At 47.6% G+C, this 15,159-nt stretch overlaps 1 protein-coding gene across 1 annotated transcript in view; it reads right to left on the minus strand.

Annotated features, from left to right (window-relative positions):
- Positions 1 to 15,159, minus strand: part of Lmf1 (lipase maturation factor 1) — a 101,339-nt gene that overhangs the window by 66,738 nt on the left and 19,442 nt on the right. The window contains exons 2-3 of the mRNA XM_050133411.1: positions 10,222 to 10,531; positions 7,205 to 7,215 (exon numbers count right to left, since the gene is read on the minus strand). Coding sequence (XP_049989368.1) covers positions 7,205 to 7,215; positions 10,222 to 10,531 — 321 coding nt within the window. The remainder of the gene's footprint in view (positions 1 to 7,204; positions 7,216 to 10,221; positions 10,532 to 15,159) is intronic.

Consider the following 15,159-nt stretch of genomic DNA (forward strand, 5'->3'; position numbering starts at 1 on the left):
AATTGGTTTTTTGTTTGTTTTTTTGTTTTTGCTTTTTTGGTTTTTCGAGACGGGTTTTTTTTTTTTTTTTTCTGTGTAGCCCTAGCTGTCCTGGAAGCTCTGTAGACCAGGCTGGCCTAGAATGCACAAGAGATCTGCCTGTTTCTGCCTCCCAAATGCTGGGATTAAAGGGGTACACCACCACCACCTGGCATAAATAATAATTTTTAAATGAGAAACAGAAACCTTTTACTGAAAAACTTAAAAAAACACATAAAACAAAAAAAACCAAAACAAACAAACCAGAATAAATGCTAGTGGAGATAAAGGGATTTATCTGCAGAGCAGAAGCTGGGGTGAGCAGAGGTAAAACAGCATTCAGTTCTGTTTAGAAGAAACCATGCAATCCAAGTGTGTGCCTAGGTTTTCTTTTTTGTGCCTAGGTTTTCTTTTTAACAGTTAGAAGAATAATCTTTAGGTCAAGGTCTAGCCAGGGTATAAAGAATCCAGAAGCTGATAAACAGAGGAAAAAAAGACCCGCGTCGTATTGTTGTCTATTTCTTTTGAGGGCACTTGTCCAAAGAGACATCAGCGCTGAAGGTTACAGAATCACAGTGGCTGTCATGGGGTGGAACAGGGACACAGCTAGAGGGCAGTGGTCATCTGTGTGCGCGCTGCTATTATCAGAGAGGAGACGGAGAACAAATGAATTAAGCTGTCCACTGGAGATGCTGGATAAAAAGCCCTTTCTTCCAGGAGAAGCCAACCTACAAAACTGAATCCTGAGGAGCACAGCTGAACACCTACCAGGGCTAGGGTGTGGTCAGGGGTGAGGCACAGGCGTGGTGCTGCACAAATCGCTCAGGTTTCCAGCATGGTAAAACAAATTTTTAAAATTCTTAAAAGTCTGATAAATAAAACCAGTTCTTTCAAGACTACAAGGGAGACCGTTTCTGAGTGTTTTGCCCATGGGGAACAGAAGAGAAAGAAGCAAAGATGGGCACTGTGCTAGAGAGTGACAATGGTATCCCAGAGAGCGAGATGGACAGACAGCTTGGCAAGTGAGGCCACTCAGCACCACAGGTAGCTTCGAAAGGAAAGAGCTTGAAATCAGACAGATCCTTATGTACGAAACTGAGACTAAGCCCACGGGGCTCTCTTTCCTTTAGAGAGATGGATGGAGACAGAAGACTTCCTACCCGAGTGGGACAGTCAGGACCAGACAGACACCCCATTTCCAAACAATCTGGCAAAAATAAAAGTAAGAGGCAAGCCAGAAGAATTCCAGATAAAACCCACCCAGCAGCCTCAGGACTCAAGTGAAACAGCTCGTTTTTCAATGTCTCGGAACTCTGTTAAAGGGGACCATGTTTTGGAAATGGAAGCTATAAATGCCAGGCAAGACCCAGAGTGAGAAACAAGAGAACACAGACTTAGCACCCAGCCCCTGCAGGCCTCGAAATGACTATGGCCTTGAACTTGCCTCCGCCTCCAGCCTGTGGGGTTTGTTTGCTGCTTCAGACTGAGGGCTTCTGAATGTTAGGCAAGCAGTCTGCACACTGGGGGATGTCCCTAGCCCTAGCTTTTGCTTGTTTATCTTACTTTTTGTTTTGAGACAGGGTCTCACTCTGCAACTCAGTATTCCTCATGTCTCAATCCCTATTCTGCTAGAATTAAAAGCATGTGAGCCATCATCCACGGGAACATTTTCTTTTATATTCAGTTTCTGATTTTCCCTAGATTTAAATGGGGGTGGATAGGGGAGTGAGGAAAAGCAAGGGAGGCACACAGAGAGGGAGATGAGAATATGGTATCGCATCCCTATTTGGGTAAACACCAACCCTACCTAGGCCACTATTGAACGGCTGACTGAGACAGTCCACAGCTAACATGCCACACAGTGGCCCCCACATGATAGAACCAGGTTTTCCTGGGCTCCCACAAAGGACTTGACTGGACATGGTACTGGGACAGAGGGCCTGCTGTCATCCTGAGTTGACATTTTCCGGAAAAGAGCTCCACAAGGCTATTCTTCCCGTAGTGACACACCAAGAGGTTAAGTTAACAGAGATAGGGCCCAGGAAGGGGACACAGGGTTGCCTTGCTGAAGGCGGCTTGTGAGCTTAGGCTGGCCAGGCCGTCAGGCTGCCTCTGACTGCAAGGGTAACTCAATTAAGGAGACTGCTTTCTTGAGCCCGGGACTGGGAGGAGAGTGAGGGACTGCAAACTGCAGCCGAGGGCTGTGCCGGCCACTGCAGCTCAGCCACAGGTCTGGAAGCAGTTTCACGGAACCTGCTGGGCTGGGCCACTGTGCTAATCACTTCCTGCAGGCAGCCTCTGCTCACTCACTAATGGGTCTTAATAAAAACTTCCAATTGGGCCAGTAAACCCCTCATTAAGCTGTTTTTAAAGCATGAATTTAAGAGCGGCCAGGGTGAAGGGTCACATGGAGCATTTAATTCACAACGGCTGGCAGGAGGTGCTGCCGTGAGGGAAAACACCCAGGTTCGAGTGTCCCAGTCATATAAACATCCCACGCAGCCCAGGGCCTGCCAAGGACGGCCTGACAGAAGAGGGAACTCTCTACTTGGCAAGAACAAAGCTCCCCAAATTATTTAGAGCTGCATCCACTTGGAAAGATGACAGCTATGGGAGCAAAGGACAGAATCACAAGATTATCTAGGGGTACCATTCTTGCAATGCAGCCTGGGCCCTCCTGGGCTGCATGGGAGCCGTGGTTATTGACATGCCATCGGCTTCCTGAAGACACCTGGTCTCTCTCTCCCCTGCAGCTCACCCACTGGCGTGCAGCTTCCTTGGGTCACATGCCTTAGAGCTGTCCCCACACTCCTGCTGTGCTTACAGCTAATGGGCTGTGTGTGCTCCAAGGCAGATGCCTCTGTGGGTCCCTGTGCCTGGACACTGTGCCCAGGCAGCTGACACAGCAGAACTTCTGTCCTTGTCCTCATCAGCTGAGGACAAACTAACCACTTATCAGTGTGGCTTCTTGCTGAAAAGAGCAACCCAGACTCGTTCAAACGTAGTGTCCAGTTCTATCCTGACTGTGTTGCACTAAACGCGGAAGGCATGGGGTCTTCTAGAATCTTTTTCTGACTCGCAGGGACCATCACACCTGGGATATCCTTAGACTACTAGACATGTGCTGCCCTGAGTGGTGTGGGGGGGGGGGACTTCTTGTACCCCCAATCCTGATGGGATCTCCTGAGGCCCAGGGCTCTCACCATACTACCCTAACACAGGAGCTTGGTCCCCCTTTCCTACAGTCACCAGAGACAATGTGGCCTGGAGACACTGAGACCAAACACAGTATCCCAAGGGGCCTAGGCAGAGAGAGCAGGAGGTGTGGCCTACACTGTCTGGGCATCACTAGGAAGTCAAGGCCTACCCCCATTCACCTATCTGGGTCTGGAAGACCTTGAAGCATGGCCCGAGAGCCAAGCGGGAGGAAGCTGCTACTTGGCTGGAGTCTATCCTGCAGTCATCTCACAGGCTCGCCCCAGTCTTGTCTGCAGGCGGTTCCTGTAACAGGACACTCACGAGCCCCTCTTTTCCCATCATGCCCTTGGAGTTGCTCCTCCCTGCCCCCCAGCCCAGGCCTAGAGGGAGACAGTCTGGGAATAAACCTGAAGAAACCCTAAGGATAGGACATGGGACTCAAGTCCCAGAGACAAGATGGAAGTCCTCTCTATATAAACCCTTTCACACTGAGCACAGAGCTTGGCATGGGCTGGAACCCAGGGTAGACAGTGGCCACGCTAGGGACAGTGGCTGAGCTGGGGATATTGGTCATGCTGAGAGATGGTCATCAGGCTGGGGACTGCACGTGCTGGGATGGCACCTGCCAAGAGCAGCCCTGTTCTTCAGGAAATCACAGGACAGGGTGAGTTCCAGAAGGCCAGGCGAAGGGGCATGAGGAAGCACAGTCCACTGGGACAGAAGTAGCCTCCATCCGTAGGGCGCAGGCTAAAGCCTTTCCTAACTCGGTCTTTGATCTGCATGCTGCCGAGGCAAGCTGAAAGCAGTGAAGAGTACGGAGCAGATGACCAGTGGCATGGGCTCCCTGTGACCCAAAGAACTGCGCCAACACACACCCTGAGCTACTCAGCAACTCTATCCGTCCAGAAATTGTACTGAGGTAGTGGCAGGTAGTGGAGCAGAACCCAAAGTTTCCACAACTAAAGGGGGCCTCTTAAAGAGATAGCAAAAAATTGCTAATAAAAACAGAGTATTTTCAGGAACTGCACTGTCTGAGATGAAGGAAGTCACTAGAAATGGGACCTCACTGTCTGGGCTCCTTAGCCAGAATCTGCCACTGCCATTGGCAATGTGTGCAGAAGAGGCCAGGCCCCCACGTCTCTGGCCAAAGAGGCACTGCTCACCCTTGCCCAGGAATAGGGTGCCCAAAGCCCTTTGCTAGCTGAATGGGTGTCCTCCATGAAGCCCTGGTCAAAGACCCTTCTAGAGCTCATGCCTTTCAGTACCACAGATATTCCAACACTCCACGGGAGGCTGGTGCAGCTAAGGGATGGGCATTTGTACTGATTCAATTTTAACTAATATAATAAATTCATGTTAATCCAGGCACAGTGGTGCATGCCTGCAACTGGCATTTGGGAGGGTGAAGCGGGAGGACAAAGAGTTTAAAAACAGTATGGGGCATATAGTAAGACTCCTATCTTGAAATGAATAAACGATCATACAAATACAGACTTAACGCACACGGAGAGTGCATTTCAAGCCACCAATCAGGTGACAAAGGCCCGCAGAGACCTACGAGCAGCTCCACATTGAGGCTCCTTGTAAGACGGAGATGACAGAATTAAGAACACACAGCTAGGATGGCGAGTGCGCTCACTGTGAGGTCTCTAGCTTGGGTGGGCAGCAACACAGGGCTGGGGAAGAGAAGCCTCCAAGAGAGTCTTTTTATTTTTAAACATATTTTGGGTATTTTGCCCAGAATGTATGTCTGTGTACCATGTGTGTGCAGTGCCCATGGAGGCCAGAGGAGGGCAATGGAGCCTCTGGAACTGGGTTACTGATGGTTGTGACTTTCCAAGCAGGTGCTGGGATTTGAACCCAGGTTCTCTGGAAGAGCTGCTAGAGTTCCTAAGCACTGAGCCATCACTTCAGCCCCTCCAGAAAAGTCTAAACCCAGTGCATTAGATGCCTGCCCTGTGCTGCCTCCCCAAATGGGCCTTTGTTTTCTAGAACAGCAAGGGGGAAGATGGGAGACAGGGCTACAGCGATGCCAAGGCTCCCAGGTCCCTGCATCAGGATGTAAAATGGAGGCTGCTGAGTGCCAGTGGGAAAGAACACAGATGAAAGGCGGCTGAGCAGCGGCTGTCTTCTAAGTTCCTGAAGTCACCACCTGGAGGTCTTCCACGGCTCAGCCTCCACAGCTGGCCAGGTAGTGCTCCGAAGTTCTCTATATCTCAGTCCCCCAGGATTCTGGGGGTACCCCACTGCCTACATTCCAGGACAAGGCGGCCACTGCCATGCACAGGCCTAACGCTAACCACGTGTGGAGCACCTGTTACTGCTTATCACGTTGGCCCCGTGACACAGCCTCAGCTCCAAGCAGCTGCTAGCGGTGAGCACCCAGCGTGCCTCAGACTTGATTTTTCCAGTAATTGCCAGAATCTTCTGTACCAAGGAGTAGGGATCCCATCTAGATAGAGGAGTCAGGGCCTCAAGGTTTCAATATTCATAACCGGAGAAAGTAATCTTGTTGCAGTTTCAGATAAGCAAAATTCACTAAGAAAAGAGGGTTTGTTCCCTGAAGCACTGGAGAACACAGGGTTCTCTGGAAGACTTTTGATACAAGAAACAAGGAGAAGATACGAATGTCCTGGACCCATTGTGTGCTGGGCAGCCACACTGACACTGCCTGCAGCTGTGTGGGAAAGGCCCTATCAGCACACTGGAACAGCTTTGCCCTACACAGGTATCTGCCTACTCAGGGAACTAAAGATGAAGGGAAACATTTATAGGGGCAGCAGCCATGCCCTCATGTTTGCCCGTGGACCTCCCTTTTCAGCGCAGCAGGGAGCACTCAGTATGCGAGGCTAAGAGCACAGGAACTTGGTACTCAGGCCTCATGGCTGAAGCCACACGAGGTGGGCCCAGATACACACACAGCACAGAGGGGCTGAAGCTGGGCCAAGGTGCCTCCCATGGGGTCCTTAGGCTACAGAACTGCAGGGCAGTAAAGGCACTCCTGCCCCCGCTCTCTCAAGACCAGTTGCATCGTGCTCCTGTTGCAGAACTTTAGAGTTTGGGCAACTGACAGACATAAGTTCCCAGATTCTTAGGGTTTTCTGCTACTTGGGGGCTGCCCGCTGCCACACTCCAGTGACTGTCACCTGGCACGGGCTGGGAGGAACTGAAATGCTTCTCTAGTCAGCACCGGTGCCCTGGACAGTGCTCTCTACTCTGCCCTTTTCTGTGACGCACCGATGTGTAGGCCACAGGACACTGTCAGATGCACATGGAGAGGGACCTGCTGCACTTTTTCCAAGTGCCTTCTCTGGTCATCACTCTCAGTGTCTCCATTTTTTTTTAATCCTTTTGAGACAGGGTCTTACTACATAGCCTTGGGTGGACTGGAATTTGCTATGGAGACCAGGGTGGTCTTGAACTCACGGGCCTCTGCCTGCCTCTGTCTCCCTTGTGTTGGGATTATAAGCAGGTACTTTTTCCCAACATTTACTTAGTTTTATTTTACGAGTATAAGTGTTTTGCTTGTATGCATTCTCTGTGTACCACATACATGCAGTGCCTGCAGAGGCTAGAAGACATTAGATCCCCTGGAAGTGGAGTTAAAGGTGGTGGTTAGCTCCCATGTAGGTGCTGGAAACCAAACCTGCTTCCTCCACAAAAACAGTAAGTGCATTTAACCTCTGAGCCATCTCTCCAGCCCCCAGCATCTCCATTATTATGAAGTGCAGGTGCTACAGGCACCCCAGGACCTCACCTGGAAGCCCTCAGTCCCAACCCTAGCCATCCCTTCTCCTAGAACAGACCTCCAGGACTTGCCAGCCTGCTAACAAACTCTGTAACCACCCCACGCCCAGAGAGCCAGCAGGCATGAGATAGCAGCAAGTATTTCAACAGTGAGATAAGCCCCCCGAAATGCACAGATATACATACCCCAACATACAAGGCAAGCCCTCGCAGGGTTTTTTTCTGCATGATTGTCACTTACCAAAAGAATACCTAAAACACACACAAAAAAGAAAAACATTAAAATGTTGGCTTGGTGTTATATGTTAAACTATCATGTTTATCCACAGAACGGAACCCACTTGTGAGCTCAGGGCAGCATGGGGCATGGAGCACTGCTGGGAGGACCTCCTGCCTCCAGGAGGACCAGCCATCAGGTAGGCAAAGCTGGGTGAGAGGTCTGTAGACCAGCAAAAGACACTGTAGAGTGAGCAGATGCACACTTTGTTTTTTCCTGCGTAAAAACTGATTGTGATTAATTGCCACTGCAAATGTTCTACCCTAGGAGCTGAAGCTCAGGGGTGCCTTGACATAACCACTGGAAGAGGGGCTATGTCAAAGGAATGCAGCAGGTTCCTTTGCCCATTTCTGTTACTTTGAAGTCACGCTGGACAGATGCTTGGCGCTCCGCCTCTGGAACCCAGAGCATCACACATGCTAGGTGTGGTGGTCTGAATGAGAATGGCCCCACAGGCTTACATATTTGAATGTTAAGTCACTAGGGAGCAGCGATACTGGGAAGGATTATAAGGACTAGGAGGTGTGGCCTTGCTGGAGGAACTGTCACTAGGGTTACTTGGAGTAGGCTTTAAGGTTTCAAGGGGCCATGCCAGGTCAGTCTCTCACTCTATGCCTACAAATCAGGATGTAACTCTCAGCTACGTGGCACCAGGCTTCCCATCATAACGACATTGGCTAAACCACTGAAACTGTAAGCAGTTAAATGCCTTCTCTTAGAAGAGTTGCCATGGTCATGGCGTGTCTTTACAGCAACAGAACAGTGACTGAGACACTAGGCAAGCACTCTGCCACTGAGTGGCATCCCAGTGTCCCCAGCCCCGCTGTCATCTATATCAAACATGGACTCCTACTATATCGTGAAAGACATAGCGGTACAAACCACACATGATGAACCCTAAAACACCATGCTGGGGTGGGGTGAAGCCTGACACAAAGCCACGCACTATGGGGCTTTGTTCACAGGAACTGCCCGGGGCATTTAAGCACCATGGGTGTAACTGTAAAGCCGAGGGCTGCTGAAGGAGTGAGCTGTGGGCTAAGACACAGGGTTCTCTTGTAGTGATGAGTATGGTTCAAACTTCATGGCAAGATTTTTAGAATCCTGAATACACAAAACCACAGACTTGTAAAGTTGATTGTTTGTTTGTTTACTCCATTTTGAGTCAGTTTCGCTCTCTAGGCCAGGGTATCCTGGAACTCCCTGTGCAGTTCTCCTGCCTGACCTGAGCCTCCCTAGTGCTGGGATTACAGCGCATACTGCCATACTCAGCTTGACTGGTACACAGTAAGTAGTTAAAGTTTGCAGTGTATGAATTGCATCTCAATAAAGAGGAAAAACTGGATGGAATGTGTGCAAATTAAAGGTAAGAGCCCGAAGCCGGATGGTGGTGGCACACGCCTTTAATCCCAGCACTCGGAGACAGAGGCAGGCGGATCTCTGTCATTTTGAGGCAAGCCTGGTCTACAAGAGCTAGTTCCAGAACAGGCTCCAAAGCAACACAGAGAAACTCTGTCTTAAAACCACCTCCCCTCCTCAAGAAAGAAGGAAGGAAGGAAGGAAGGAAGGAAGGAAGGAAGGAAGGAAGGAAGGAAGGAAGGAAGGAAAGAGGGAAGGAAGGAAGGAGGGGGGGAGGGAGGGAGGGAGGGAGGGAGGGAGGGAGGGAGGAAGGAAGGAAGGAAGGAAGGAAGGAAGGAAGGAAGGAAGGAAGGAAGGAAGGAAGGAAGGAGCGAGCCTGAGATTTGCCGAATGGGAGTGGGCCCCTAGCCTGGTGGTTCTGAAACTATAACAATGATTCCCAGCCTGGGAGAGTACATATTGTTCTCTGATAAAATAATAATGCCGGAGCCGGGCGGTGGTGGTGCACGCCTTTAATCCCAGCACTCGGGAGGCAGAGACAGGTGGATCTCTGTGAGTTCGAGGCCAGCCTGGTCTATAAGAGCTAGTTCCAGGACAGGAACCAAAAGCTACGGAGAAACCCTGTCTCAAAAAATCAAAAAAAAAATAATAATAATGCCGGGGGCTTGGTTGTATTTCTTTGTTTTACCAGCTGCTGGAAGCAGTGGGAACATCCGTGAGCATGCTACCGCATGTCCATAGAGGACATATTTACGTGGAGAGCACACTTGCTTGCTCATATTCACTGCTAACCCAAGAAATACCCTATGTGAGCGATGTCTCTGGACAAAGAACAGGAAAGGGCCATGGGTGAGGCTGGAGAGATGGCTCATGGGTAAGAGCATGAGGACCTAAGTCAAAGCTGGGTGTGGCTTTGTGTGTCTATAACCCCAGCACTGTGAGACAGGCGGATCCCAGGGGTTTGCTGGCCAGCCAGCCTAGCTGAGATGGTGGGGTGACAGTTCCACCTGGCCTCCCCACACCACTCTTTCTTAAGTTGCTTTTGTAAGGAATTTTGTCACAGCAAGGAGAAAAATAATCGATACAGGTACTAATCCCCGCATCCACTTCCCACGTGTCTACAGAGACGGATAGCCATGTCCACTGACTTTTCCAACATGCTCTTTGGTCCATAATCTCTCTGGCCTTGGTGGTCCTATAAGCTCCATCAACACCTCTCGATCTACAGGTCACCATCAGGGCAAGGTTTGAGCCATTGCCACAGTGTGGCATCTAACATAGGCTGGCAAGACTCTTTTCCATAAGGGTAGAAGGGTGATGTTTCAAAGTCAAGTTTCTCCAAACTCCATGCTCCTTCTGGCTGCCCAATGCTTGCTGTCTCCATCTCTTCAAACCCCATGGCTCAAGCAACTGGCATTATATTCTCAAGGAGAAATATGTCTCCAGGCACAATCATACATTTTATTCCCCAGAGACAAAAGCCAGAGTTTGGTTGGGTGGTAACAGCAATCTCTACCGAGGTCTAAGCGCTCAATAATGTACCCAGAACAAGTTCACCCTGGCACCCGAGTGGCCAGGACATAGGTATAGATCCACAGGGCTAAGTGGCAGGCTCTACTTACCAGATCTGCCCTACGTTGACCAGGGACATGTAGAGGGCCCAGAGGGTAGCCATGAGGATCATGTTGGCACAGCCAGACACCAGGACAAAAGAGGAGAGGCCCAGCCCCAGCAGAGCAAGAAGGTCCAGGTTGAAGTTCATGTTTGACCAGTCCAACAGCCACAGGACGGTTGGAGTGGAGCTCCAGGCATCCCAGCCAGCCCTGCCCTGGAAGTACTGCTGGACATTCTTCAGGTACAGTCTGCAGGGCAGCAGGCCCCGGTCACCGATGAGGGCCTTGTTCTGATTGAACGCCACCAAGAAGGCCACAACTGGAAGATAACAAACGCAATTGTGAGTAGGAAAAAAAATCACAGCTCCATGGGCTCAGGGGATGAAGGCAGAACTGGGTTCCTGTGGGAAAAGGAAATGCCTCATTGGCCCTCAGGAGAAAGAGTGACACAGGTAGGAATAGGCCCCAGGGACCCAGGGGACGCAGGGAAGAACAGGCCCCCATGGGCACAGAAAGCCCCTCTGGGCTAATGGGATATAAAGAGGCTACAGTTCTATGGACATACGGTGTATGACAAGGAAACGGCACCATAGATAGAAGACAGAATGTTTCCCTTTTTATTTTTTTTAAGTTTTTAATTTTTTGTTTTTTTAAATTGTTTTTATTGCACTGTACATCTTTCTCTACTCCACTCCCTTCTTCCCCTCTCCCCTTCTACTCTCTCCTGTGACCCCCACGCTCCCAATTTACTCAGGAGATTTTGTCTTTTCCTCCTTCCTATTTAGATCCATGTATGTCTCTCTTAGGGCCCTCTTTGCTGTCTAGGTTCTCTGGGGTTGTGGACTGTAGGCTGCTTTTTCTTTGCTTTATGTCTAAAAGCCACTTATGAGTGAGTACATATTATATTTGTCTTTCTGGGTCTGGCTTACCTCACTCAATATGGTTTTTTCTAGATTCATCCATTTGCCTGCAAATTTCAAGATGTCATTACTTTTCACGGCTGAGTAGTACTCCATTGTGTAAATGTGCCACATTTTCTTTATCCATTCTTCGGCTGAGGGACATCTAGGTTGTTTCAGGTTCTGGCTATGACAAACAATGCTGCTATGAACACAGCTGAGCACATGTCCTTGTGGTGTGATTGAACATCCTTTGGGTATATACACAAAAGTGGTATTGCTGGGTCTTGAGGACGGTTGTTTCCTAATTATTGGAGAAATTGCCATACTGATTTCCAAAGTGGCTGTACCAGTTTGCACCCCCACCAGCAACGGAGGAGTGTTCCCTTTACCCCACATCCTCTCCAGCATAAGCTATCATCAGCATAAGCTATCATCAGCATAAGCTATAGTCAAAGACAATGCCCCACAGCCATGTCCACAGGTCAGTCTAACGGAGCAATTCTTCGACTGAGATTACTTCTTTCCAGGGGATTTTAGGTTAAGTCAAACTGACAATAAAAACCAGGGCCGGACGCAACCAGTAAACGGCCCCATGGACACAAGCAGATACAAGCAGGAACGGTCCTCATGGGCAATGCATGTTTCCCACCGGAGGCAGCACACATGGTTTGGAACCTGTGTGGTTTGAATGAGAAATGTCCTCTATAATCTCAGACATTGGAACACATAGTTCCCAGTTTGGGGTGCTATTTAGGGAGTTCTAGGTGGCACAGCCTTGTTGGAGAAAGCATGCCACCGGGGAAGGGCTCTGAGATTAAAAGGCTCCCATATTTCCAGTTCACGCTCTCTGCTTTCGGCTTGTCACCGAAAATGTGAATGCTCAGCTTCTTGTTCCTGCTGCCATGCCTGCCCTGTGCCGTCACGCCTCCCCACCACCATGGATTCTTATCTCTCTTCCATCTCTAAGCTGCCTTACTCACAATGTTTCATCACAGAGGAAAAGTAACACAGCATCCAAGCTGCACACAAGCCTCAGACGCGCTCTCAGGATCTTGGGGGCTCTGGAGAAAGCATGCTGTGTGCACATATGTGTACTATGTCTGCTCTCACATGATTGACATTGCTTATGTAAGCCTGTGCCTGGTTACGTGTGAGCAGTCGGAATTAGTCATCGTGGAATATCCTAGTGACCTGGCTCCATCAACAGCACTGCTTCCCAGGGCCAGCAGCTGTAACAGTCCAATCCAAGCTCAGACTCCTGAGTCACTTCTAGGGTCCGCCCTCTACAGGGCACTTTCACTTCTTGGGGTATCTTCATTGTGTGTGCCAAATGTGTATGTTGGGTGGGGGAGGGGCAGAATGAAGAGACAAAAGGAGAGGGAGTGAAATAAAGGCCACAGACAGGAAAGGAAGAAATGTCTTTATTAGCAAATGACGGTCTACGCAGGAATGTTGAAATAAGAGCGGCGGGGTTGCGTCCCCAACACCCCGGCCGCTTGGCTAGCTTATGCCCGAAATAACAACACACAAACTGTATTCATTTAAAGAACTGCTTGGCCCATACTCTAGCCCTTATAGGCTAATTCTCGCACCTGGACTAGCCCATTTCTAATGATGTTTGTAAGCACCCCAAGGTGCGCTTACCGGGAAGATTCTAGCCTACATCCATCTTCATCGCGTGTGCCTCAGAGAGCAGAGCTATCGCGTCTACCCGGGAGAGCTGAGCATGGCGTCTGTGATCCAGCAGAGCTGTCCGGTCTCTCCGGAAGCAGAGCAGAGTCTGACCTCACTTCCTCTTCCGCCCAGAATTCTATTCTGTTTACTCCTCCCATCTATGTTCCAAGCTGAGGCCAAGCAGTTGGTTTATTATAACTTAACCAATGAAATCAACAGATTGATATATGACACTCCCACATCACTTCCCCTTTTTCTGTTTAAACAAAAAAAAAAAGGCTTTAACTTAACATAGCAAAATTACATATAACAAAACAGTTATCAAGTAAAAATTACAATAATCTATATCATAACTAAGAAAAACTATAACTATAGCTAACTATTCTTAACTCCATCAAACAGTCCAGAAAGATACAATATTACCTAAACAAATAAGAAATAAGCAAACTCTCAAACTCTAGAAATGACAGAGACATCTCACTGCCTGGACAGTCACCCAAAGTTCCTCTGTACCGTTGGGGCATCCATCTTCAGCCTAGAGGCCCATAGTTTCCAGCAGACATTTCCACAAAGCAGGAACTTTCAAAGGCAGTCACTATCTGCTTGTCCTGAAGAATGTCTTGCAGACTCTTTCATGAATCAGGAACCCCGAAAGATCATCTCACCTTTAGGCAAGTTCAGCAGTCCTCTCTCTGCGGGTTCTCTGTGTCCAGTTTATGCAATAGTCCAGGCAAGAGCAGTTTCTTGCCCAAATGGCTATCAAACTCCATAAGGATCCTCTTCGATGCCCATCTTCCTCTTGAAGTAGATTGGTGCTGCCAGGAGCAGAGTGTCTCATTGTCATGAAAAGTCCTAAGTTATTAAAACATTTAAAATGCCATATTCTATAATCTTTGAAAAATATGAAGAATGCCTATCTAAAATATATCTATGCAAATCTAGAAAATCTTAACATACCTACAAGCTTAACTACTATTAATGATTATTCATTAACAACCTATATACATTCAAAATTGACCTTAAATCTCTATCAATAAAGCAAAATCTATACTAATGCAAATTATTCATATCTATATCACAGGAAAACCAAAAGGCCCTACAAAAAAACAAGATAAAACTGGCAACTTTCAGAACTAATAAGTGAGTTTATCTAGATCGTGGGATGGAACACAAGGTCAGAACAGAAGAGTCAACTGTGTTCTTATGAACAAATAAGAAGAGCTGGTTCTTCGAGAAAACCAGCAAAACAGACGAACCTTTATCCAAACTAACCAAATGGCAGAGAGAGAATATCAAATTAATAAAACCAGAAATGAAAAGGGGAACATAACAACAGACACAGGAAATCCAGAGAATCATCAGGTCATACTTTAAAAACATGCACTACACAAAACTGGAAAACTCAAATAGACGATTTTCTGGATAAGTATCACTTACCAAAATTAAATCAAGACCAGATAAGCAAATTAAGTAGACTTATAACCACTAAGGGAATAGAAACAGTTATCAAAAGTCTCCCAACAAAATCCCAAAAATCCCAGGACCAGATGGTTTCAGTGCAGAATTCTACAAGATTTTCAAAGAACTAATACCAATACTCCTCAAATTGTTCCACACAATAGAAACAGAAGGGACATTGCCAAACTCCTTTTACAAAGTTATAGTTACCCTGACACCCAAACCACACAAAGACATTACTAAGAAAGAGAACTACAGACCAATTACATCTCCCTCATGAACACTGATGCAAAAATATTCCATAAAATACTGGCAAACCAAATCCAAGAACATATCAGAAAAATCATCTACCATGACCAAGTAGGCTTCATCCCAGTGATTTATGGATGGTTCAACATACAAAAATCTGTCAATATAATCCACCATATAAACAAACTGGAAAAAAAAATACATGATCATCTCATTAGATGCTAAAAAAGCCTTTGACAAAATTCAACATCTGTTCATGATAAAAGTCTTGGAGAGAGCAGGGATACAAGAAACATACCTAAACATAATAAAGGCAATATACAGCATGCCAACAGCCAACATCAAATTAAATGGAGAGAAGCTCAAAGCAATCCCTCTGAAATCAGGAAGAAAACAAGGTTGTCCACTCTCTCCATATCTATTCAATATATTTCTTGAGGTCCTAGCTAGAGCAATAAGACAACAAAAGGAGATCCAGGGGAAACAAATCAGAAAAGAAGAAGTCAAACTCACTATTTGCTGATGATATGATAGTATATATAAGTGACCCAAAATATTCTACCAAGAAATCCCTACAGCTGAAAAATACCTTCAGTAATATAGAAGGATATGAGATTAATATATATATATATATATATATATATCAATATTTCTCCTTTATACA

Source organism: Alexandromys fortis, unplaced genomic scaffold (assembly GCF_014885135.2).
Source record: "Alexandromys fortis isolate MF-2015 unplaced genomic scaffold, M_Fortis_MF-2015_v1.1 scaffold_29, whole genome shotgun sequence".
NCBI classification, from domain to species: Eukaryota; Metazoa; Chordata; class Mammalia; order Rodentia; family Cricetidae; genus Alexandromys; species Alexandromys fortis.